This window comes from Dryas octopetala, chromosome 2 (genome assembly GCF_963921425.1).
Source record: "Dryas octopetala chromosome 2, drDryOcto1.1, whole genome shotgun sequence".
In the NCBI taxonomy this organism is placed as follows: domain Eukaryota; kingdom Viridiplantae; phylum Streptophyta; class Magnoliopsida; order Rosales; family Rosaceae; genus Dryas; species Dryas octopetala.
The window spans coordinates 12,272,574-12,298,695 of NC_141367.1; the positions used below are offsets into that span (position 1 = coordinate 12,272,574).

Below are 26,122 nucleotides of genomic sequence, written 5' to 3' on the forward strand. Positions count from 1 at the left end.
TGTTGTTGGTAGTGAAAAGTGAAAGTGTCATAATACTTCGTACAGGTAAAATGTACTTAACCCTTCATTTGTAATTAATTGATTTTCAAAGCGAATTTAAAATGACAGTTTCTCCAATTACGTGAAAAGTAGCATATTTCTAATTTTCACATATGAATTTTACTTGCGTACTCCTGAAGTCCTAGAAATTAATAAATCTAAATCTCTCTCCCAAGTCTCATTAAACAGTTCAAACTTGTGATATTAGCGCAATACTTGATAAATCCGGCATCTTAGTATACATACGTAAAATAAGAAAAGAAATGAAGGCATCAAAATTCCAACATAAACAGGGTTCGAGATGATTCCTCAATCAGAAAAGAAGACATAAGTCCAACTCTAAATCTACAGTTCAAATTTCGCATATAAGCTTTCAAATAAAGCCTTTAACATATGAATGAAGCAATAAATCTGGAGTAGTTATCCCAAAATATATATGAATCGAAGTTGCCCGCACACTGCTATACTATATTGGGTTATGAAAAGATGGGGGCAAAATACAGGTAGCAAAGAGAGATCGTCCCAGTAAAAAAACCTACATATATTTTTTCTAAATGCAGGCTAATGAATATGATTAAACTATGAATTCTTACAACCCAAAAAGCTGGGAAAATTGGGGGCCGGGGAACTGTACATATTGGATTTCTTTCACCTACAGAGATTATTATTACATGGTCATATACTCCAATCTTATTGTCCACAACTCAACAGTAATGCACGATTTGCACGAAGCAAGAATGAAGTGATCAGCTTCTCCTTTAGGCTACCTGTCACTTACGAGAAAAATAATGCAGCTCGACCTAAGATAAATATATTTCTCTGGATAGAAAAATCAGCCTCCGCTTGCCACTTGTAAGATATATTACAAAGGGTAAGTTGGCAGAATGAAGCCATCTTACACAGTACAAGGGGTTAGCTGCAGATGCCAACATGGTCATCTCATTGCTTTATAGAACGAAGTTCCCAGTTACCCTCACCATCGAAGAGCCGTAATTCCAGGGAATGGAATGGTATAAGAGCAGGACGCTGAGATCATGTGAAAGCAAAGTCAAAGACATAACCATGAGATAAAACTTTTAAGTGCAATAGCTATAATGAGAGGAAAAAACATCACACTAATAATCGGCAGGGATAGGCATTCCAACATTAACAAGAAAGCAATAAGAAAATTTATCAAGGCGTTCTGATCTTAACCAGATAAATTAAGTCCTAAAAAGTTCATATCAAGTACGCCAAAATGAAGAATGATATTCACCTCCGCTTAGTTATAGAAGTACTTACTTGTGAGGAGGTAAGAACTGTGATACCCATGTCGTTTGCAAGCCGATAAAGTTGTTCTTCAACATCAACACTCGTAGCACTGCCATTTGTTCCAAAAAAGGAAAAAGGAAAAGGGAAAAAGAAGAGAAGAAAAGAAACATATATGGAGAACAAACATTAGATAATGAACAGACATTTCTCTCAAGTGTAAAAAGAAAAGAGAACTGTGGAGCTGTCTCACATACTTGGTGCACTCATCAAGGATGGCAAATTTAGGCTTGTGAAAAAATAAGCGTGCCTTGTAAAACATAACGTATAATGTTAGACAACAAAGAAATCCTTAAAAGAAAAATACAAAGGTTCCTGCTCAAGCAATATTTGAATACTTATATTTGCTTACCATGCCTAATCTCTGCTGTTCTCCGAGAGAGAGAGTGTCCTCCCAATTCAGATTAGCATCCCAACCACCTCCCTCCCTTTCTAATAGATAACTTAATCGGACATTCTCTAGAATAGTTCGCAACCGCATGTCTAGAATGTTGGTGCTGCCAGAAGATTCTTTACCTGAATTGGAGCAGTTAAAATGTTCAAAACTTGATATTTGGTTAAAAGGTGATATTTAGAACACAATTAGGCAGGATAAGGTGTCTGCTATATCCATGAATTATACATTGGTTTCTTAATTATTTCCTTTTTTCAAATTGATTTAACAATTTTAACTAACATTTTACAACCCTCATTTTATACCTAATTTCCAGAATTATGGGTTTTTACTTTATGTATAAATTTATCTTTCTACATATTCACCTTACAAATATAAAATTTTTCTATTAAAAATATGAATTTTCTTTTTTCTAGAACTTGAGATATGCAATTTTTATAATTTATAAAACATTAAACGTTGCAGAAAGGCATCACTTGTACGAATTTGAAAATAGCTCACCTTTCACCCAAACAACTTTTCCATTATTTATAATAGAGAAATTTGAGCACTTGTGATATTTTACTTGATTGATTTTCATTTTCCTTTTCCAAAATAGAGAAAAAAACAAAAACCCACAAATAGGTTCCAAAGAAGCATGAAGAATCTGCTGTAATAATTAACATGGTCAAAGAATGGAAAAATGGTCCCAAAATAGATTCCGACGTCTCCTTGCTCAGTTATTTGAAACTGATAATTTCTTTTTTATAAACGCTTTTCTATAATAATATTGAGTCAAATTAAAATAAAGAAGTGCTGCAATTTCATAAACCTCAACAAAATGTATGACGAATAATAAACACATCTATATAGGAAACAACAATAGAAATATTACGCATAACAAATGCTTCTATTAAAGAAAGAAATGCACCTTCTTGATACAACTTCAATGCCCTTAACTCCGCCTCCTCACAAGAGAGAGGATATATAATTTGATCCCTGAGTGTTCCCAAACATGTATAAGGTCCCTGAGGAACATAAAACACTCCACAACCAGATCCAACATCATTGTTGACATGCTGTGGTGGTTTAGTGATTCTTCCACTCGTGATAGGCCAAAGACCTCTAAGAACTCTAAAGACAGAACTTTTTCCACTTCCATTTGGACCTTAAAGAATTGCATACTTGTCAGGCGTAGATTTTCATAGCAAGATAAAGATGTAATGCGCTATGAAAAAAGGAGTGAAAGAATAATACACTAACCAGTGACAAGCAAGCTCTTCCCCGGTACTATATCACATGTTAACCTCCTAGCCAACATTTTCTGTGCTGGGGTGATGATATTAACATCAGAAAAGGCAATGACTTCTTCAGAAAGAAAATCTCTCCTCTTAGATGGTGACAGGGCATCAGTTTCAGAAGCCCCTGAGTAGCCGACAACTATGTTTGCATGAATAGCTAAATGTCAGATAAACTCTACATAACAATAGCTAAAAGAGATTTATTCCAATTGACTGTTCTATACAGAAACATAGAAATAATCACTTATTTAGCAATGTATACACACAAAACAAGCCTATTTTAAGTAATCGGAAAATCACAAGATAGGCTTGACATGTTACAAATTGCAAGAAAAATAAATGAATAAATATAAAACAAATTAAATTAAATTAATACTTGCTTTATATATGCCCTGGTAAGATTTTTGTTTAATGTCATTTTGGTCATTTTTCAATATGTTAAAGCCATGGGAACCACCATCATCCAAGGCATTAAGTTGAAAGCAGCAAAACTTGTTATAGCGGTATATTTGTGAAGCGATGGAAAGTTATCAACAACTAATGTCACTATGATATGTTTTCCCTTTCTAATAACTGTTTAAGGGCATGTGTACCAACACGGAATGGAGTGGAAAAGGTATCGGAGAGAGAAGGAATGGGGGAGACAAGGAATTGGAGTGGGGAGGAGTCATTCCCAGTAAGCCGTTTACTAACCATCTGGAATCATAATAACAATGAAGTTGATTCCCACTCGTGTTTACTAATGATCATGAATCAGAATCAAAACTAGTTTTATTACTAAAAAGTTTGAGGGTTGTTAAAAAGTTTTATTTTCTTAATGGGTATTTTGGGGTCACTAAAAAAGTTTGAGGGTAATTTTGGTATGAAGCTATGACTCCAGGTGGAATGGGAATCAATACCTAGTCCCCCCTCAAGGAGTGTGAATGCTAAAAGAAGAGGGATGTGATTACTGATTTTGGAGTGGGCCACACTTTTTTAATTCACAAATGTAAGGAAGCATAGGATTAGAGTGAAATGGGAGTGACTCCTATTCTTTCCCAATCCCATTCCATGTTAGTAAACGTACCCTGAACGAACGTATACAGCATTAACTTGCTAAGCTTGTTTTGTCTGCTAATCAGCATTTTACAATATGTTCCACAATCATCCCAGGCATTAATTTCAAATAAGTAAATCTCTTTCAAGCTGTGGATTTCACATTCAATAAAGAAAAGAAAATACTTTCATGTTATTGGTATCTAATTAAGGTAAAAGTTCAAAATTATGGATACCAAGGTATACGTAAATGGGGAGTAGAAGACTAGCAGTAGCACCACGCTAAGGCGCACAAAATTCTTCCAAGGCATGTGACATTGTTTTGGTCAATTATGGAGGGGTATTATCACTAGCATTCATAACAACCATAGGAAAAGCATTGGTCCAACAATAAGGATCTCCACTGCAGCCTGCAGGTCATGGGTTCAACACGGGAGACAGCCTTATTCTGCAAGCAGTGCTAAGAATGGGTACATTTGACCTTTCCAGACACCAAGATGTTGGAAGCCTCAAGCAGTGGACCCCCTTTTTTATCCATAACTAACAACCCATTAGACTTTATCTACATCTCAATTTAAATTACAAAGACACGCAAGGAAGGGTCCCACAGTGTTTTCAAATGCACACCTTCATGGCCAGGCGTAAGGAAATCACCTTGAGGCACTGGTGTTAGACAAATTGACTGATCTAGCCTTTGGCTGAAGGCGTACACAGAGGGGCAGCGTAAGAAGCTGTTTGTGGCTGCTATGCAAGTGAGAAGGGAGAAAGAAATTGGAGGTTTAGAGTGTTACTGTAGTGGGTCTGTTGGCGTGGGGAGTTTCAAAGTAGAAGATTGTGTGGTTTAAGTATGTGGCTATCACTAAAGCCACGTGTTATATGCTGCCACTAACCAAAAAAGCCAAAAAAGCTTATGCCTGAAACACCCCCCCCCCCCCCCCCCCTCGGGTGTCTTCCCTTTTCGAGGACATGAGAAGCGATCCTAAACTTGAAATAGATTGGGAAGAAAAAGTTTCCACCCAATCTCATCAGATTAAATAACAAAGACTTGTAAGTTTATAGCTCTAGGATGGAGTTTGAAACCCCTTCCCCTTTGGCATCCTCCTTTGTATCAAAATAAAAATTAAAAAAGCAATTAAGAAATACTCTATAAACAACCAAGAAGTGCTAAGAATACAGCTATTATTGATTAAAATTCAGAGGTGATTATTATAGAGCTAGTGAAGATACAAATCAATCTGAAAATGATGCAACAGTGACATGGTTGTCAAGGAATAGAGAAAAATGTACCCGATTGTGCAGCATCTAGAAGCTCTTCAAGCTCAAAAATCCTGTTGATGCTGCCAGAGAGTTCAAGGAACTTTCTATGCAATTCAAGAATGTCACCAAAAGCTAAGAAGCTTTGAGATACAACAGATGCTAAGAAACGCAATGCATGTGCCAGCTCACCTGAAATGTTACAATATGTGTGTGAGTGTGGGAGAGAGAGAGAGATTATTGTGATTGCATCTGTGTAATAATCATAAATAAATCCACCTTGAGTGGATATTAATGCTCGGTCTCCCTTGTGTTCGAGGGCATATAACAAGCTCAATCCCCAAGTCACATTATGTGGGAGTTGTTTTGTTATAAAATCATCCAGGATACCAAACAACCATTTCTTCTTCAAAAGAGACAGGGAGTGATCAAGAAGCTCCTGGAATTTTGATTCAACCATCTGTCCAATAATAGAAATGGGAATCATTTAAAATAAATTACAAATGATCTGACAAATAGACACTCAAAGTATAAATAGTTCCTAATAATAAAAAAATTTATTTGTGTTCCTCTCCCAGTACGATACCCCAAGGAGACAGCTACTGTAACCAAAGTACAACATCAATGCTGCCAACTACAGGGATCGCATTCAATCCCAACCAAGGGCAACTTATCGCTGCTTTGATACTCTAGATTCTCCAATTTCACAAAATCATTTTGAAAATACAAGTTGCCAGCTTTAATAGAATATATTTGGGAAGTAAAAGGGCTAAAGTGACATTTCAAAAATATTTTTGGCAGGATTTATCAGCCCTCTGGTCAGATAATCAATAACGATAAAACAACAAAGTTCATGAAAGGCATCAGGATTTCAGGAAGCTTACATCTTTTTCTCTAGAACCACCCCCAAAGAAAGCAATAGATTCAGCATGAGCACGCAGTCTTTCATGCATAAACCTAATTTATGAAAGATGTCACAATTAAATAGTCATATTTACAGAAATAGCTCAGTATTAGCAATATAGAAAGCAGAAACTAAAATGCAGTACCGGAAGGTTCCTTCAAGTTGTTGTTCTCGACTTGCCAAATCACCAAATTCAGGGGTAACAGCCCTCAGAAAACCCAGACCCAGTAACATATAAGCATACAATATAGCAACTCCCCTCTGACCCGTCAAAAGCTTCATCCTCCAGGTGAACCTTATATATAGTAGCATCCCATGAGGTAAAGAATAATAAAGAAAAGGACCCCAAGAAAAGAAGTTAATCACAAACTTTTGAGAACCTCAAATAAAGAATCCCAAGAAAAGCAAAGACCTGTACAATTTTCAACTTTATTAGATAAAAAGCTTACCAAAGAATGTCCACAGATGGCTTTACCATTCCAGTAACTAGTCCCGACAAGTCAGCGGTTAACTTCTCTAGGTCCTGAGTTATTCTCTGATCTGCATCTATATTCTTGCTTGACATGTTGAAAACCTACAGGATGCATTGACATGAATTTGGCACCATTCATATAACTTTTTTATTAAATATCTCAATGAGCAAACATATAGTTGTCAACAGATTAAAACAATGTTGACAAATTAAAACATGGGTGAAATATAGCAAGAACTTTGACCTGAGTCTCACTTTGGTTCTTTGACTCACTTTGCCCCCCTCAACCTCACTTTGTGTACGAAAATGGCCCTTGACGTCACGTATTTATCTCAAAAATATATTCATGTACCAAGTGCATTACCATAGTTGTAAATTTAACCCTAAATATTCATTAAAAGGATAGAAAATACTGTTAGAGAACCTAGTTAATTTACATTTAATTCCTATTCTTACCTGTATATAGGTTTCCTAAGCCAACCCCCTTTATTGTTAATCCCTTAAATCTAGGAATATTTGTGTGTAAACTTACTGTTTTAGCCTTACAATTCGTTATCCATTGTGTAAAAATTTGTTATACATTGCTCAAATCTGTCGAGATAACAATGTGTTTTGTGCATTTAGTCATCATCTTTAGGGCATAGTAGATTAGGTCACCCATCTAGTAAGGTCATGACCTATTTAAGCAAGAAAAATATGTTAGCTTCTAATTTCGAATTACGAAAATCGTTATGTAAAGGTTGTGCTTTGTGTAAATCCACACCTATAATTTCTAATTTCTAATGCAACAAGTGTGCATTCTCCAATTACACTTGTGTATTCTGATGTTTGGCAATCTCCCACTAGTTCTATTAAAGGCTATACATACTATATGTTGTTTACTGATGGTTATACTCGCTTCACATGGTTAATTTATGAAACACGAATATGAGGTTCTTAACCACTTCAAGAATCAATTCTCTCATAAACAGTTTCATAGTGATGGTGGCAAGCAATATAAATAATCCTTTCAAAGCTTTATGCTTGTCTCTTGGGATTCATCATGATTTTTCTTACCCCTACTTTCCTCAACTGGTCAAAGCATAGCCACATTGCTGACCTGGGTTGATGGTGCTTCAATTGCTCTCTTCCTTAACAATCGTCTTCTCTCTCCTGTTCTTCAATGGCCCTCTCCCTTTTCTAACCTCTTTGGCAAAAATCCGTCCTATTCTAAGTTGAGAATATTTGGTTGTTCATGTTATCCGCATTTGACTGCTTAACAAACTTGCAAACTTTTGCCTAAAAATGTTGAGTACATATAGGTCACAGTTGGCAACACAAAGGGTACAACTGCCTTCATCGTACAACTGGCAGAGTTCACATCTCTAGACAAATTTGGTTTAATAAGCAAACACTTCCCTTTGCCCAACCATCCACTTCCCCTACTCCGGTTTACTTTGAATGGGCCTTTGTTCAAATCTTGTATGTTTGTCCTAATTCTACTGCGCATCCATCTTCTAGTCCGCCTCCACCTCCTCCAGTCGAGCAGCCTCCATTAGACTGATGTGTACTTATCAACACCAGCAGCCTTGGTCCTCTACTGCTGGCCCTTAGACTGCATAGCTCTCTCTTACGGTTCTTGACTTGTTGTGTGTCATCCCATGGTTACTCGACAAAAGGATGGTACTCTTCACCCTTTAGTTTGTTTGTATGGCACTATTCCTTATCTTTTGCCAGGCTCTTTGGCCAGGTCTCTCTTCCTCCTGAAGGAACCGACTTGTAATACTCAAGGAGTTCCATTTCCAAATGGCATCAAGCCATGATTATTGAATTTAATGCTCTTCCCAAAAACCAAAATGGGGTTTTTGTTCCTCTTGATGCTCAGCAACATGTGGTTGGTTCCAGATGGGTGTTGAAACTCAAGCGGCAATCTCATGGTTCTACGAGTGGTATAAGGCTCAGCTTGTTGCTAAAGGGTTCAATCAGTAGCCTGACATTAATTTTGATAAGACTTTTTTTTTTTTTTGAGAAGAAACGAGATTTTTTATAAAAATGCAAAGATTAAAAAAACACAGAGTGGTATCAGGAATCCACAAACTTATAAAGAAGTAAAAAAATAAAAACAAAAATGATCTCAGATAGAAAAGAACCCAAGACAACACCCTAACACCTAGTCTCACTGCACAACAGCTAACACGTTCAGCATAATAGAAGATATAGTGTGCCCAAAAATCAGCCGTAACTGATGCCCATAAAGCAGCCCAGAATTTTGCTCGCTCCCAAAGAACTTCCACTTCAACCCCCTTATAATCATCGAAAATTCATCTGTTGCGCTCCATCCATAAAACCCAAAAAACTGCCAGCAACAAGCAGCTCCACCGGGGTTTTGCTTTTTTCCCCTTCCCTAAGGCCTGAAAGCGGGTACTCAAAAGCTCAGAATAATTTTGTGGTATTACCCATGACGCGCCAACCTCCCTAAACAACTTCCACCACAATTGTAAAGAGTACGAGCAATGGAGGAAAACATGATCCACACTCTCCTCCCCCGCTTTACATAGAATGCACCACTGAGGTGAAAAACAGCTAAAAGGCCTCCTCCTTTGAACAAGATCACAAGTGTTTACCCTCCCAAGAGCCACCAACCAAACAAAAACTCGAACTTTAGGAGGGACTCTTGCTGCCCAAATCTGGGGATAAGGAGAAAAATAAGGATCACTGCTTTTGTTGCATAAAAAAATACTGTAGGATTTGGACGAAAAACACCCTGACCCTTCTAACTTCCATCTTCTGGAGTCCACCCTTAAAGGAAACAGACGAGTCCCTTCTAGCTTCTCTAGCAAAACCACAAGCTCAGCTAACTCCAAATCATTTGGGTTTCTCCTAAACCCAAGGTTCCAACTATAAGGGGACACATACGCATCCACAAAACTTGAGATACAATCCTGATGCTTTGTAGACAGTAAAAAACGACGAGGATACATTGCTCTCAACGGGCGCTCCTCCAACCAACAATCCTCCCAAAACCTGACCCTAACCCCATTGCCCACTACAAATTTACAGCAATGTAAAAAGGCAGATAACCAAGAGAAATGTCTCTCCAAGGACTATGGCTTGAACCAACAAAGGTTTTGTGTCCCAACCATTAGCCGCCTCCCCATATTTACAGAATATCACAGAATGCCACAAGGAAACTGATTCCTTAGGATACCTCCACAACCATTTACCAAGTAAAGCTTTATTCCTCTCAATCAGATTTCCCACCCCTAAACCTCCTTTTTCCTTGCTTTTAGCCACCACCTCCCATCTCACTAAGTGGTATTTCTTTCCCTCCTCCACGCCTTCCCACAAAAAATTTCTCATTAGTCTTTCTAGCTTTGAAGCCACTCCGCAAGGAATTTTGAACAATGACATATACTAGATTGGGATGCTGCTCAAAACAGCTTGAATCAAAGTGAGTCTTCCTCCTCTTGATAAAAAGGCCTTCTTCCAACTTTGAAGCCACTTCTCCACCTTGTCCACTACTGGATTCCAGAATTTTAAAGCTCTAGGGTTCCCTCCAAGAGGAAGACCCAAACACTTCATTGGCCAATTACACACCTCACAACCCAAGGAATCTGCCAAACTGGCAATTTTGTCCTCCTCTGAATTAATCCCCATCAGAGAACATTTTCCTTGGTTAAACCCACTACTATTCGGACTATTCTTGCCTTGGCCATTTCTTTTGGGTGGACTATGCGTCAATTACATGTGAAAAATGCCTTCCTACATCGTGTTCTGGATACATTGTCCTTGTAAGTCAGCCTTCTAGGTTTGTTGGTCTACTTCGTCCCACTCATGTCCGTCGACTTCAAAAAGCCATCGACAAAATTAAGCATACTCCTCATGCTTTGTTTCAACGTCTCAATGGCTTCTTACTGCAGTTTTGTTTTCTAGAGAGTTGAGCTTATTAGTCTCTCTTTATATTCCAACAGTTTATAGGTATTATGGTTTTTCTATATGTTGACATTATTTTGATGGGCAACCAACCCTCCCTTCTCTCCACCTTTTTACTACTCTTGAACTCACTGATCTTGGTTACTTTTAGGGGCATGAGTTCCAACTTATATGCTTCTCCGTCAATAAGAAGTTAATCGACTATGTCACACCCTATAATACAAAGAAAAGAGAGTCCAATCCCCCAAAACATAGTTATCGTAAAATTGGGTAAAATAACAAAGGTCCTTCCAAACATTTGGAACTCGCCCATGTTCTTTCATCTCATTTTGGTAGCAAACAGCCTACAAGCACTATTCAAGAGTTCAACTTCAAAGCACTAATGACTCATTTCTACTTTAATTTATCTCATAAATTTATGGATCCAACACAACTTTCCTCAAAGAAGTATTAAACAATTAAGTGAATAAAGAAACAACCCCAAGAAAAAAAAATAAAAAATTGATCAAACACTTATAGTATGGCTACCTTATAAAATGCATTATTTCTCAAGTAGTTCTTAAGTAAATGTTGAGTTAAACGAATCCTCCATCCAAGAGCCAGCCTGGCTGTCAAGTGCCTGCCAAACAAAAACATAATTTACATAACAATGGATCAACGCTTAACATGTGGTACACACACACGCAAATTGAGTCTCATGATTCATACCCTCCATTTTTAAGGTCCCCTTCAAGGGTCATCCCTTCAAAATAAATTAGCCAAATCGGAAATCATTTAGCCATTTAATTTTTATCATGATAGTTTGGTGTTTATTGGAACATGGTGTTCGCCTTTTTATTTTACCACAACTATCTAAGAGTTTCCGATTTAGCTGATTTTTGCACAAATCCATGAAGGGGACTTAAAAATAGATGGTTCAAATTATCACTTTGCAGGATGGCTTCAACAATGTGGTCCTTTTCTTCAATATAAGGATCCTCTTTAGAAGTTTTTCCTATAAAAAGTTTCATTCATCATGCAATAAACAATCTAATTTTTTGTGAGATACAAAAATAATCAACAGTACCAAGTGCTAAATTGTTTAAGTAGAAAAACTAAAATGTTAAATATGGTATTAACAGTTTCACAGGGAAACAAATCATTAGTACCTGACCTATTTTTGTTTTCAATTTAGGGACTGGGTTTATTAATTTAGGGTAGGTTGAGGGCTTCGGTTTTGGTTTAGGTCTTAAAACTTATAGCCTAAACACACACACATACACAATAATCCTCTAAAACAGACATTTGTACTTCTGAGTTAAAAAATATTGTCTAATCCAACAACTGATTTCAGAAAAATGCAATTGTATCAGAATGCCAGATCTAATTCCCCTCATTCTGTATCATAATTGATTTTTCCCCTCTCTCCCTTCTCTTCTATCCTGCTGTAACCTCTCTTGATTTGTATTAGCATCTTACACGGTTTGGACCCATAGCAATACCATGTGAATTTTCATTGTAAAATATTTCTTTGATTTAGTAGAAAACTAAAGACCAAACATGCTTTTCGCAACTTTTCTATGAAACCACTGTATTTGAGTATTTCTTTATCCAATTGTTTATTTATAGTGGGTAAAATGCAGGGGCCCAAACTAAGGCACAAACCTAGGCTTCACAAAACCTATATCCCGTGCAACCAACTCATCCAGGCCAATTAGGGGACCATGATGAAATTGAAGCCCCAACGCATAAGATCGGTTGAAATTAGCCAGTAAACCTTTACTATGGCAATATATACAGATTGCAGCAATTCTTGAAAGGGAGTCTGGTGGATGAAGTTAGACACCATGCAAGAAGGTAGTTTGAGTATGTTTCAACAATAACCTTCGTGAATCAAATCCCCGTGTCCCAAGCTAAACAAAGCCCATGATAGATTTCCCATAACTCAGTCATTAGAATGGAGCAAAAACCCAAACTAATTGAGATGTTCCCCAAACATTAACCTACAGCATCTCTGCGTAACCTCTATTGTTACTAAAGAAGAGAGAAAGGAGAGAGGGACAAAATCGAAATATGATACAAAATGAGGGAATTAAGGTTAAAGATACTAGCATGTGGCTTCAACATCTATCCTGAAGTATAATAATATAAAGTTGAACTTATCAAATAAGTTGAAATGGTATAGTTGGACACAAATAATGATAAAAAAAAAGTTGAAAAACATCACAACTGAAATAATAAATACCATACAGACAGGTCTACATGTGGTTAAAATAAATCTATATTCAATTGAACATTGAAATTACCTTAAAGAAGGTGCAATGAAAGAAGATGCAGCACTCTGAAGAACACTAACACCGATTAACCGAATAAAGGATGCCTTATCCTGCTCCAAGACAAATTTCACAGTGGTTCCTGCATATATTAACCACATGAATAACATGATCTCTCAAATCATCATATGCTTCCTAAGGGAAGGGAAATTACCATTTAATGAAGCAATACGATCAGAAATCAATGTTCGCGATACCACGAGAAAAGCAACTGCAAGCAGTTGTGCTCCTTGTTTATCAAGAACTGTGGGAATCTGAACATAAGGCAGTTCATATTTCAACAAAGATAAAGCATGGTCAGACCATAGTGTGCCATAAAGTAGATGATGGACAATAGAAAATGCAATGACAAACACAATGTGGATAGTCCTGTAAAAAGCAATACCAACCAAACAACCAACAAAGATTCTACAATACCAGAGGACAAGAGGTTCTTAAAGTTACAGGGAACAGACCATAAATTCATTAATGAATCAAACTAAAAAAGTGGTGCACTTAGTGAATTTTTGGCAATGATATGTCACTTGATAGTTATGTGTGAACTTAAAAGGTGCATTCTAGGCGTCTTGATGTGTTATAGAAGGCAGTCATATCGGTCAGATATTTTGCTGATATGTCGAGAATATGGGTCCCCCAATACCAATAGTACAGGAAGAAGTTTCTTTTGGAGTGTCGCTGAAATACACAAATTCGTCACTTCGACCAGATGCGGCCGATATTTTACATAGGCACACATTGCTGGAAATTTATTTGGTGATTGTTGCTTTTAGAGCTATATTGGGATTAAAAATAAATAGAGCTAAGTGACAATTGCGAGATAAATACCCAAGAAAGAAAGGTGGAGCAGCTGGCTTCAATTTCAGAGTGTGAAGTGGGGAGATGCCATTAGAAGTACCTAGGGTTCCTGCTTGGGGCATTCCAAGGGCAACCAGCTTTTAGGATGAAAAGGCTGAAATAAGATTAGAAGGATGGAGTAAAGCTTTTTCAGTCAAGAGAGGAGAGATTCAATTTAACACAATCGGTGTTGAGTGGCTTGCTGATTTCCTACTTGTCAATTTTTAGGAGTCCTTGCAATGTGGCCAAAAGGATGGAAAGATTGATGAGGAAAGAAGGATAATTTGGTGAAGTGGAAAGTGGTGACTCGGGTAAAAGGAAAGGGAGGATTGGCAAAGGGAATTTGGTGAAGAGAAATGAGGCTTTGCTTGGGAAGTGGTAATTGAGATGTCGGGCAGAGAGAGATTCACTATGGTATGTTGTTATTAGAAGTAAATATGGGCTGCACAAACATGGGTGGGCCTCCAATGTGGTGGTTAGAGGTCAAGTCAATGTCCATGATAAATATCTCTCAAGGGCTTGATTTGTTCACTTCGAGTTGTCGCTTTAGGGAGACAAAAGGGGAAAGGGTGAGATGTTGGAAGTGTTGGGTGGGTAAACATTTAATTTTTTTTTTTGGAAGAAAGACGAAAGGTGACTTTCGGAGATGTGCTGTGACAGCCATTTTTTGGGTAATTTAGGTAGAGAGGAATAGAAGAATTTTTATGGTGTGTATGGACTATGGAGAGGAGGTAGACCATTTATGGGGAAAGGGTTCCTTTTCTGCTATATTTTCAGATTGGGGAGCTGCTGTGCTCTATTGTTTTCATTGATGTTCTTTTGTCTACTGTTGTATTCTTTTGTGATGGCTGTTTTTGTTTTTCAGATGTTGTATTGTAGGATTGTAACTGTACAAAGACTCACCAGTACTTTGAACATGGCAGCTACTCTCAATGGCAATGCTCCATGAGCTACTTGGAGCTGTGGAACAAATGGATATGTAACATTATGATCCACAGAAGGAGACGCTGCTATCACCTCAGCAATGTATGATAGTGCCTTTGAATTTGCATCCTAAAAATGAATCAACATATTTTTATCGAGTTAAAACAGTCCAGAAAAAACAAATAAAAAAAAAATAGACATATATCAACAACCAACGTAGAAAATTATTCAGACCCTTTTAGATGTGGCAAATGCTCGTTGGACTGCCATTGCATCACTCTGTCGGTTCGTCTCAGACAGGTTTATTGTATTTATACCACCTTCATTAATGACTGGAGAATCCTCCCTGAAGTTATAAGGGAAAAGTTTATTAACCAAATATCTATAATTTTTCAAAATTAACAGACAAATACACTACAACATAACAAAACTCACAATCCAACCTTTTATCATGAACACTCCAACCACCTTCACCATCCAAGGACAACACCACATCATGAAATGCAACTAGTGCTGGACGATGTGAGATAGTAATGCATGATGTTCCCATCGCTCGAACTTTAGCACAAAAACGTTCCTCCATGTCAGTTGTGACTGCACTGGTGCACTCATCAAGAATTGCAAATTTAGGCCTATGATAGAAAAGTCTAGCCATCCCTAATCTTTGTTGCTCCCCAAGAGATAATTCATCACCCCAATTTATCTCTTTCTCTGGTGGATAACGGTCCAATAAATACTCAAGGTCAACCTTCCAAAACAGAACACACAATTTCCACCAATAATCATGTCAAATGCAACATATCAAATGTCAATAGAACCATGAAATTACTGAGTATGCATAAGTATCAAGAAAAGATCAGGAGGAAAAAGATAAAAAGGAAATCACATTTCTCAAAAGCTCCACCATTCCACCGCGTGTAAGTGGTTCAACCTCTTGATCTGCAGTAAGAGGATAAATCAACTGATCCCGAAGTGTTCCCACAGCTGTGTATGGTCTTTGTGGTACATAGAAAATTTCTTTATTGAGATCAGTACCAACGCCAGGTTTCACAATATGGCCAGATACCAAGGGCCAGAGGCCTCCTAGGACTCGGAAAAGTGAGCTCTTCCCACTACCATTTGGACCTTCAGAAGGATTTCAATATATTATAAATTCAGTATACTTGTCAACAAAATTATACGTTATAACTTCAACATATCAAAATCAGATGATACTTTGATCCAAAAGGCATGCAGACTATGAAGAAAGAAGAATAAAAATGTACGATAATAATTTCCTGATTTCATTAAATCTTTTAGTAATTATGTTTCCTAAGTCAAATAGGCTTTTATTTTATGTTTTCCTAGTCGTTAAGGTTTATGTTTTCCTAGTCAGTTAGAGATTATGTTTTCCTAAATAAACTTAAGCCTTATTTTTCAGAGATTTCAGATATTAGAGTTGCTCTTTGGTCTCTTTGCCCTAGAACTCATTTACTTATGGTCCAACTTTGATCCTAGAAGCTTTATTTTTCTACTGTTTACTGCTAGAATTTCTTTTCTACTTTGCTCTTTGCCCTAATACGGCGACAAGACAGCAGCTCTTTGCTTCTGTACTGCATCACTATGCTGCAAAACAACCAACTAAACAAGCCACCTGTCAGCACAGTAAAAAAAAAATGTAAAAACCAGTTTTTCTTTCCCGAAATTAATGTGAGATGGATGCTGGCAAAAAGCACAAATGGACAAGAATGTAATGACAACAAGAAGAAACAGGGAAAAAATGCACACAAAATAAAGTAACACCATATAAAAATCAAGCATGCTAGGCTCACCAAATATGTCTGTATACATTTCAATATCTTATTAGAAATAAATGAGGTCTAGACAGGGCCCAGATTTGAATAAATGAAAAATTGTCACATCATTTGGTGAACAAGCTTGGTGAATGTAGCATTACTCCATAAAAATACTCCTGAGTTAAAATGATTACCTGTAATCAAAAGATTAGATCCTGATTCGACCCTAAGCGACAAATTATCCACCAAAACATTACCCGTGGGGGTAACAACCTGGAATACACCATTACTATCAAAACATATAATGCACAAAAAGGTACAACCAACAGTTAGATAATTTAATAAACAAGACATACCTTGACCCCAGAAAATTCGATGTAATCAGCCTCACTAAAGCAATTCCTGCTCCCAGAAGATATAACATTAACACTTAGCTCTCTTGATATGACCAATAATTCATGAATGCGATCGGCATAACCACTACAAAGAAAGAAAATGGGTCAGAAAATTATAAACAGTTGTTCACACGACATGCTTTATGACCACACAGATACCTTATACGGTCATTAAATGAAATTTATCGTATTCATAATTATATAATTCCAGTTTCTCCTTTTTGAAGAATGCCACAAAAATTACCTGAGACGATTAAGTTTTCTTGAACTTATAGAGAGAGTTCCCAGAGACTGAAATAGTGAAATAATGACACTAGTATGATATCTTAAATTGCTTAACATCTCTGCACGGCCTAAAGTTGAAGTGTCAGGCCTCAAATGGCCTGAAAAGAAGGGCTCAATGATCAGTATAACAGCAACTGTAGCACCAAGATACTTCAACAAAAAGTCTTGAATCATGCCAAACCACCAATGGTCATGAAGGACAACACGCATATGCCTAATCAGAGTTTTAAACTTCTTCTGAATATGAAATTCTTCTCTATTTTCTCCACCATAAAATGCCACACTTTCTGCATGGGTCCTTAATCGTGAATGAAGCTGCCGGTACTCCCCTTCCAATTGTTGCTCTTTAGACATTAGGTTCCCAAAAGCAGGAGAAAAATTCCTTATCATGGCCCCTGCTCCTAATACGTATGCCTGAAAGAATAACATATCAGGTTCAGCTGAAAAACTACAAACATCAATATTTACTACCTTAAGATGACAAGCATGAGAAGCTGATCAGATTGACAGCCAAGACATCTAATCTCTTTACCCCGTTTTAAAGATTCACAAATCAGTGCAATCAATAGAGAGATAATTACCAATATCCAGAAGACATATTTAGGACTAGCATAAGAACACAGCCGCCAAGTATAAAGAAGACCATCAGTGACAGCTGTTAAATCATCTTGTACGAGTTCACTCAACTCTGAACAGAACCTTGGTACATCACTAGCAATTCGCTGCTCAGGACTAGTGATCCGACCATCGACATGAGACATTTTGTAGTATGCAATATTCTGAGATTCAAATATGAATTAAAACAAAACAAAAAATAGCACTGTAAATATGGGCCAAACAGTATAATGCATTCATTAGGCAAAAAATTGTAATGCATTCAAAGGGTGTCAACAAACAAACATCACCATTTGCAAAGTCATCTAAAAAGGGTGAGGGCATGCAAATTCATGTAAATTTGTATATGTCCTTTATGAAACAGAAGTACAATAGCTGTTTCACTAAAAACGAAAAAAACTGTCCATTTTATTTTAAATGAAGATTAAAGAGTAATAGCAATCAAACTCACATGAAAAAGAAATATAAGATCAGTACAAGAAGTACAAGAAGATGGCATCTGGACATTAAACTCTCAACCAAATAAACTCACACAAGAAAGAAATATAAGATCATTAAAAGAAGACAGCATCTGAGTACTAAACTCTCAACCAAACGTACAAATATTTTATACACTACATGTTATATTCTGAAGGAAAATATACTCAGAAGGTTACAGGAAGGAGAAAATGTCCAAGGAATCAAATGACACCAAATCACATAGAATGAGCGGTAGTAAAAATCGCAACACTGAAACTAGTTCACAATTACAGTCTAGGATATCTTTTTTTCTTATAAGATATCGCTCATAAGGCAGGATTGCCACAAACAATGCAGATCACCACTTGCGAAACATTTTTCTATTTTAATCAAAAATCAATTCCATTAATTACATTAATTACAAAGGCAATCTGATTAATTACAGTTGCAATCTTTAAAAAAGTCTGAGAGATTCTATGATTGCTAGTTTGGCCGATCATGTGGATACTCCTATCATTAGAAATGCTAAAATACAGGACAACTTGAATGGTAATAGAGGTATTCTTTAGACTACTCCAGGCTAGGCAGTTGGGCTGGTAGCATCTTTGATCTTGAAGGATTTGCCTGCGTTTAATTCACTCATTAAAACAAATCCCCTTCATTAGTTCTCTTTAGCCTTTCCTCCTTACTAAAGGAACAAACAAACTGGAAGAAAGAAGGTTTGGATGACTGAATTCCGAAATAAAATTTTGAATAATAGCAAAAGGCATAGAACACTTAATTCAAGTATGCTACTTCGATCAGAGAGAACCAAGGTTGAAAATATCAGAAATGAGGAATTCCTTATATATCAGTACTCAAATTGATATCAGAAAATATCGGTGCAAGTCAACGAAAAGTTTTCATTGACTCATGTAGCATACTTGAATTAATGAAACTCCATGTATTAATAGAACACCTAATTCAATTATATAATTTTTTAATGAAGCTCCAAGAAATATTGAATCAATCATTAACTCATGTATTAAACAAGTAAATTTCAAAAACTATTTTATCTAATGATAAAACTATATGATATGCATGAGGATATAATACGGCAGGATGATAAGTATGAAAATAAAATTTGAACTACAATGAATAATTATGCATAAGTATGAAATTAAAACATGAAAATTTTAAGTGAAACTTTAGGAATATAACCCTCCAATAAAAACCACTTCACATATTATAATAACAGCCATTCTATTTTAAAGAGAAAGCAACATAAGGTCGAAAAAGAAAAAAAGAAAGAAAAAAAAAAAGAAAGGAAACACACTATCTTATCAAGTAAAAAGAAAATAATAACCAATAAAAAGCATTGCCACATTAGTAAATAGGAAAAATAATTACCTCAAAATAATGGGAATGGATAAGTTTTGTTAATATTTTTCTGAACCGCAGACTTAAGGTCCCTGTGATGTACTTGGAAGTAGAATGCACAGTTGAGACAAGAAAACATAATAAAATATTTTCAGAAATCAACCGGAAAAATAATGGTACACGTCGAAGAAAAGCTGCACGGAATAAAAATCCTTGGACTTTTGCTAGTCTGTTGCTCAAAGCAGTTCGCAACACCTGCAAGGATTATAAGTGTTGAGTTAAACATATATGCTAAGATGATTTATCCAATCCATGCTCCAAATTATATATTTTTTTTTTTATAAGAAACAAGTTTTATTAATTCTCAATAAACCAGTACAAAACTTTTGCACAAGTAGTCCACCTAAATAACTTCACATAAAAGACCTGATATACAACCTAACAAAACAACTAACAATCAGAACCCTAATCTATCATTACATTCACGAGGCAGAGGAGTTGATTTCCTTGCTGTCTTGTCTGCAAGAGGTTTTGTTGGTCTCGAACGAGGATAGGAGAATCTGGAGGTTTGAGTCTTCAGGGGAGTTTTCGTGTAAATCTTATGCAAGGTAGTTAATGAATAACCCTTCTCTTTCTCAATTCACCCCCTCTCATGTAATTTGGAAGAATAAAGTACCGCCCAAGGTACGGGTGTTGGCCTGGATTATTGCTCATGGAATGTTGAATACTTGCAATATGGTCCAGCAAAGACGTCCTTGTGTTTGCCTATCTCCTTACTGGTGCGTTATGTGTAAAGAGGAGGCTGAAAGTTTGGAACTGTCCAATAGCATTATCTTTGTGGCAAAAGCTGTTCCAGGAGAGTGGGCTGATCTGGGAGAGTCCGCAGTCTTGTGCTGCTTTGTTGTCGGAGAGATTTAAGTTTTTCAAAGGGAAGAAGAGAGGGGTGGTGCTGGGAAGGTGTGCTGTGATCAAGGGTAGTTTGGATAGAGAGAATAGAGGGATTTTTGAGGATGCAAAGGGGGGAGAAGTGGATAATTTGTTGGATAGAGTTCAGTTTTGGGCATCATTATGGGCATCAGTCACTCCAGCTTTTAGGGATTTCTCGTTTTCTGTAATTATGTCAAATTGGGAGGCTGTTGTGTCTTAGGGTTCAGTTTATGCTGTTTGTACTACAGTGGTGTACTCTGTTCTTTTGGCTTTCATAATATCCTAGAGTTTGTTTTCTAGGATTCCTTTGAATAGTGGACTCCTTGTCCGCTGCATTGTACTATGTACTATTTTTACTTTTATTTCTAATGAAAGTCTATTTCTTATAAAAAAAAAATATATCATTACATTTACACTATAGCTGCTTTCCAATCTAGCAAGGTAGTCAAAAGGTTCAGATCTCTCCGAAAAAACAGAAGCCCAAAGAGATGACAAGAATCTCATCTTTTTCCAAAGCTCCTCCACCCCAATTCCAGGCTAATCTTAAAAACTAAACCCCAACCCAATAACACACAAAAAACACTGAAGCACGCAGAAAACCCCCAGCACTCCAGTTTTCTTTCTAGCTCCAAAAAGCTTTCCTTTCATGAAAAATTGCAGCACAGCCCTCAAGAATTACACAACTTACATTCCCTTATTTAAGGGTAAAGGACAGTGAAAGAATGGGTGATCTATGCTTTCACTATTGGCTTTGCACATTACACACCACTGAGGAGACAAACAAGCATATGGTCTTCTTCTCTAATTTGATCTTAGGTATTAACCTTACCTTGAGCAGCCAACCCGACCAGAATATGAATTATCAGAGGTAGATTAGTTATCCAGATAAATAAAGAAGGATGAAATATTGGATTGTCTAGACTATCACACAAATTCCTAAAGTAAGAAATGCAAGAAAACTACCCTCAGACTCAACCACCCATCTCCAAGAACCGGATCAGTCACTATGTAGCCTAGAATTTTCCAACATGGGCAACAGCGCAGCTAACTCCCCTGCCTAAAGATCATTTAAATTTCTCCTAAAACCAAAATCCAACTTCAAAGGCAGAGAAGAGCTAACAGCAACTCCTGAGATGGGGCCATTGTAAAACCTGAACACATTGTAAAACCAAGGAAACAGCTCAATGGTGACTCTCCAACCCAATTGGTCCTCCCAAAATCTCACCCTCCCCATTGCCTACCAGCCTACAATGATGAAGAAAAGAATCTAAGCCTTGGCTCATATATTTCTGAGGACAACAACTCAGACCTTTCACCCAAGGTTTTGTATCCCACCCATTAGCATACAAGTATACACCCTTACTACTAATAACTTTATGGCACGAGGCCTCTCTCATGAAGTAAGCACCAGAACCATTTGTCGAGTAATGCTTTATTTTTCAGCAACAAGTTACCCACTCAGCCAGCCAACCTTCTATTCAGCTCTAGCCACCACCTCTCATCTGATTAAATACTCCCTCTTCCTTCCTCCACTCCAGCCTACAAAACTTGGCATTGCCACATAAGATTCTCCAACTTCCTTGCAACTCCACAAGGCATCCTCAAAGAGACAAAAAGTAGATAGGCAGGCTACTTAAAGCAGCTTGTAGTAGTGTCAATCTGCCTCCTCTTGACAGAATCTTTTTTCCACTCTTCCAATTGTCTTTCCAATTTTTCCACCACCGGATTCCAGAAGTGAACTGATCTAGGGTTATCACCTAAAGGAAGGCCCAATTACTTCATAGGCCATGAACCTACTTACAACCCAAAGAGCCAGCTACCCTCTCCACTCTACTCTCTTGGGAGTTCATTCCCACCAATGAGCATTTTGATTTGCTTACATCAAACCAGAAAACCCACAAAAAAATCTAAAATCAACTTAAGATTTTGCCAAATTTGTTCCTCCCCTGAGTGAAAAAATATTGCATCAGTGAATTGTAGATCAGAAAATCTCCACCCTTTCCTTTTCAACTACCAACCCCTCCACTAGCTGAACCTCACTTGCCTTTTTCATTAATCTGCTTAGCACATCTACTACCATTGTGAATAAAAAAGATGAAAGTGGATCACCTTGCCTTTGACGGCCCAAAATTTCCTCTTAGCCTGCCGTTTAGGACATACTTTAACCCATCAATAATGCATCAATTATATATCTTAAATTTATAAAAATTGGTGATGAATATATGACATGGAGAGTGGAACCAGTGTGTACCACTTATGTGTATTTCTAAGAAAACTCAGATATATACATTTGATATTATATATATATATATATATATACCAAATATTTGACATCCACTTAACCAATAAAAAATTAATAAAAACTTTTGTGTATATGTAAACTCTGCAAATATTAAGACTCATTATATAACAAATAAACTTTGAAATGGGGTTGACTTATCAAATTTCTGTTGAAATGGGGTTGACTTATTAACAACTAAACAACTTATGAAAGGAAATTCAAAGAGTGTGTCTCTTCTGCATGCATATTATGATTCATGATTCTAGAAAGTAATTCACAAAGCAGATCCTTCAAATGATATTTCAAGATTACCTAAGGTTTTTGCAAACTCATAATTTACAGTAATAGACACTAATATGCACCCAACAAAAATTAAAATCAACCAGAACGAGCAATTTGAAAGTACAAAACAAAGCAGATCAAGCTCTGTGCCTAAAATGTGGACAAACCAGAAGCTTACCACGATGGCGACTAAAGCTAAAAGATCCCTCACACCCATTTGGCCCATCTTAGATAAGAGAATTGCAGCAAGGACTTGAAGCGACTTCAACCCCCTTTTCTTTTTTGGAGGCTTCTTTGTCTTATAATCATCTGTTTTTTCTTTATTATCACTTAGCCCATTGTAATGACTAAGAGAATCATGCTTTTTATGAGATAATCGTTGCACGTACGCAGCAGCCCCACCAGCGACTACGATACCAGTTGCAAGTAGTAAAGTTTTCCTGTACATCAGCATAAGTTGAAAAGAAGAGTATATAGTAAGAAATGAAAGAACCCTTGCATAGTAGAAGAATTAGCACACCAAAATATATGTTTTGAATACATGAAGATAGACATCCTTAATCTAACAATTCGGACACAAAAATTTGATTATAACATCAACTAGAATCTATGGACATTGAAGAACCCAAGTAAACTAATACAAGAATTTCCATATATAGTTTAGATCATGACTATATTGAGACAGCACATATGCAAGCACCATACAGGCAAATTAATTAATTTATAAAGACCCCAATCATGCTTAGTTAATACTTAAAAATGTCAACAGCGACAGATTTATACCTCCTCGATGCCGTAAAATTTCGGCCATGCTCAGTTAATTGTAACAGTTGAAGCGAAGGCATGGTTGACCAGACAATAATTAAGATTCAGATGCAACTGGGTTCTGCTTCTTTTTCTTCTGCTGTTCTACCACTTCAACTCTTCAGTTCCACAAAACGACCAACATCAGAAATACCCTTTTTCTTTCCTTTCTTGTTTTCTTTTTCTCTTTTCTTGCTTTGGTTGAGGGTTAGCAAGTAACTGGGATGGAATTAAAATTAGTACGTGAAGGGGATGACAGCCTTAGAGACATTTTTCCATTCCAAATCTGAGAGAGGGAGAGAGAGAGTGAGTGAGTGAAAAAACAAAAAAAAAATACACAAACTTTTGGGGCCCAGGGTGAACCATTAAAATGAGTCCTCATATAGTCATAAGCTTTGGTCATTCAAATTCATGTATTAGAAACAGAGAACAACAAGACAGGCTAAAGGGAAGCTTCATTATCATGCAGTCACAAGCAAATATAATCTTATGTCCTGTATGTGTATAAAGCTACTTTTTTTATGTTCAGTAACAACTAACCCTCAATTTATTGCAAGGGCCACATAGAGTTGTCACAAATCAAATTGCAACAAGCAGTTGGGTGTCAATGTGATGGCCTTGCCTCAAATTGTTGTCTTATTTACTGATTATCTATCAGCCAACGAAAATAAAAATCAATAAATAAAGTATAGTACAGAATGAGATAAGAAAACAGCACCATGATTAGCATTTGGAAATTTCTTTGTCATCACAATCTAGGCTCAACCCACCAACAGGAACACATAAAACAGAAAGCAAATTATTATTCTAGGCTCAAACAACAACGCACCAGCTATCCATTGAAATTGTATTTGTTGCAATTGCAAAACTAACGCATGAAAGCTAATTAATTAAATAGTTGAAACAAGGATTCAAAATGGGTATGAGATAGCTAAAACAAAGCACTGAAGAAGAAAACACAAGAATCAAGATTGAACGCATAGCAATTCGAATAAACCCTAGGCATATCAAAAATTCAAAATGGGTATTAATTACTAAATAGCTGAAACAAAGCACATGGAAAAAAAAAAAAAACATAAATAAAATAGATGAACAAGAAGAATAAAATTACCTTTGAATTGTTTCATAAACATGGAATATAGAAGTTCCAGTTTTCATAACAGGACCATGGCTCTGCCTTTGGGAAATGTCGGCAATAGAGAGAAGCGAGAACTAGAGAGTGGGTATGGCGATTAAAGAAAGAAAATCACTATTATTATTGAGTGATTCTCAGAATTATGAAAAGCCCATGCTCTGTGTTTGGGAAATTTGTGCAGTAGAGAGAAGTGAGAACCAGAGAGGGGGAATTAGGATTTAAAGAAGAAATTACTATTTTCTTGATTGATTCTTAGACCATGGAGGTCCAAGTGGATTGAAAGAAGAAAATTACTATCTGCTTGCTTGATTGATTGCTTTAAGAGAGAAACAGAGATGACGAGTCATGAAAGTGAAATAGCAGGCGAAGAGAGATAGAGAACGCAGAGGGGAAACGTCAGAACGGTTGGGAAAGTTAGGGAACTCTTTTTTTTTTTCCTTATTTTTTCTTTTTCTATTTATTTGAAAAAATTTAAAAATTCCAATTTATTCAAACTTAGGTGTCCCTAACTCAGATTTTATTCGATTTTTAAAAATCCAACAAAATTTAGATGTTGTCAATTAGAATTTCAATAGATTCTAGGGGTGGGCACGGTACGGTATGGGACGGTATGAGCCCCATACCGATACCATACCGAAATTTTTATTCGGTGCGGTATTGACATTTTTAAAACTGGTACCACACCATACCAGTGTTCTATGAATTCGGTAAGGTTCGGTATGGTTTCAGTATGTGCCAATATTTTAAACTTCTTTTTTTTTTTGTCAAAAACAACATTTAACAACCAAAAAGACATACTCTCAATCCCTTGCACTTTTATTCTTACATATTAATTATCAATCATTCCCTAGTAATTGTCTAATTCTAATATTACATTGTAAATATTTGGCTATATAGAATTAAAAATCACAAACAATAACATCATAGAATAGAATGCAGTATGCACTGAGTTATTCAGTTACAACTTACAAACAAGAAATATTTTTTCTCAACCAAAAGATAAAACAAAACCAAACCTGACAATCCTCAAAGCCAAAATAGTTAAGCCTTATGGCTTATTACAAAGTACAAACAGTCAAAAACAATAGTAGTACTTAAGTCTTATGGCTTATTAATTATTACAAGCAGTCAACACAA

General features: G+C 36.6%; 1 protein-coding gene across 3 annotated transcripts; it reads right to left on the reverse strand.

The window, feature by feature from the left end:
- Positions 1–367: 367 nt before the first annotated feature.
- ABCD1 (peroxisomal ABC transporter 1) lies at positions 368–25,393 on the reverse strand. 3 transcript variants are annotated; one of them, XM_086230544.1, is made up of 26 exons: positions 24,962–25,393; positions 23,830–24,069; positions 23,225–23,486; positions 19,587–19,811; positions 17,705–17,902; positions 17,083–17,537; positions 16,800–16,923; positions 16,638–16,716; positions 15,555–15,793; positions 15,112–15,416; positions 14,903–15,014; positions 14,648–14,797; positions 13,065–13,164; positions 12,884–12,992; positions 11,127–11,217; positions 6,664–6,788; positions 6,360–6,509; positions 6,195–6,267; positions 5,590–5,770; positions 5,344–5,502; positions 2,984–3,160; positions 2,652–2,888; positions 1,700–1,863; positions 1,545–1,597; positions 1,321–1,399; positions 368–1,065 (listed from the first exon to the last, which is right to left on the reverse strand). In XM_086230544.1, the coding sequence occupies exons 2-26, from the start codon at positions 23,889–23,891 to the stop codon at positions 979–981; spliced, it is 3,996 nt and encodes a 1,331-aa protein (XP_086086670.1). In that variant the 5' UTR covers positions 23,892–24,069; positions 24,962–25,393; the 3' UTR covers positions 368–978. The 3 variants fall into 3 exon arrangements, with proteins under 3 accessions (XP_086086670.1, XP_086086672.1, XP_086086669.1); XM_086230546.1 differs by having other exon boundaries at positions 2,984–3,145; positions 23,830–24,136; XM_086230543.1 differs by having other exon boundaries at positions 23,830–24,136.
- Between the last annotated feature and the right edge of the window lie 729 nt (positions 25,394–26,122).

Excerpts from the sequence above, each read along its gene's own strand:
- ABCD1 (XM_086230544.1), bottom strand. The coding sequence starts at position 23,891 with ATGCCTTCGCTTCAACTGTTACAATTAACTGAGCATGGCCGAAATTTT. Across the intron at positions 13,165-14,647 it reads CTGCCATGTTCAAAGTACTG|ATTCCCACAGTTCTTGATAA; the intron begins GTGAGTCTTTGT and ends CCTTATGTTCAG. Across the intron at positions 3,161-5,343 it reads TCTAGATGCTGCACAATCGG|TTGTCGGCTACTCAGGGGCT; the intron begins GTACATTTTTCT and ends ATGCAAACATAG.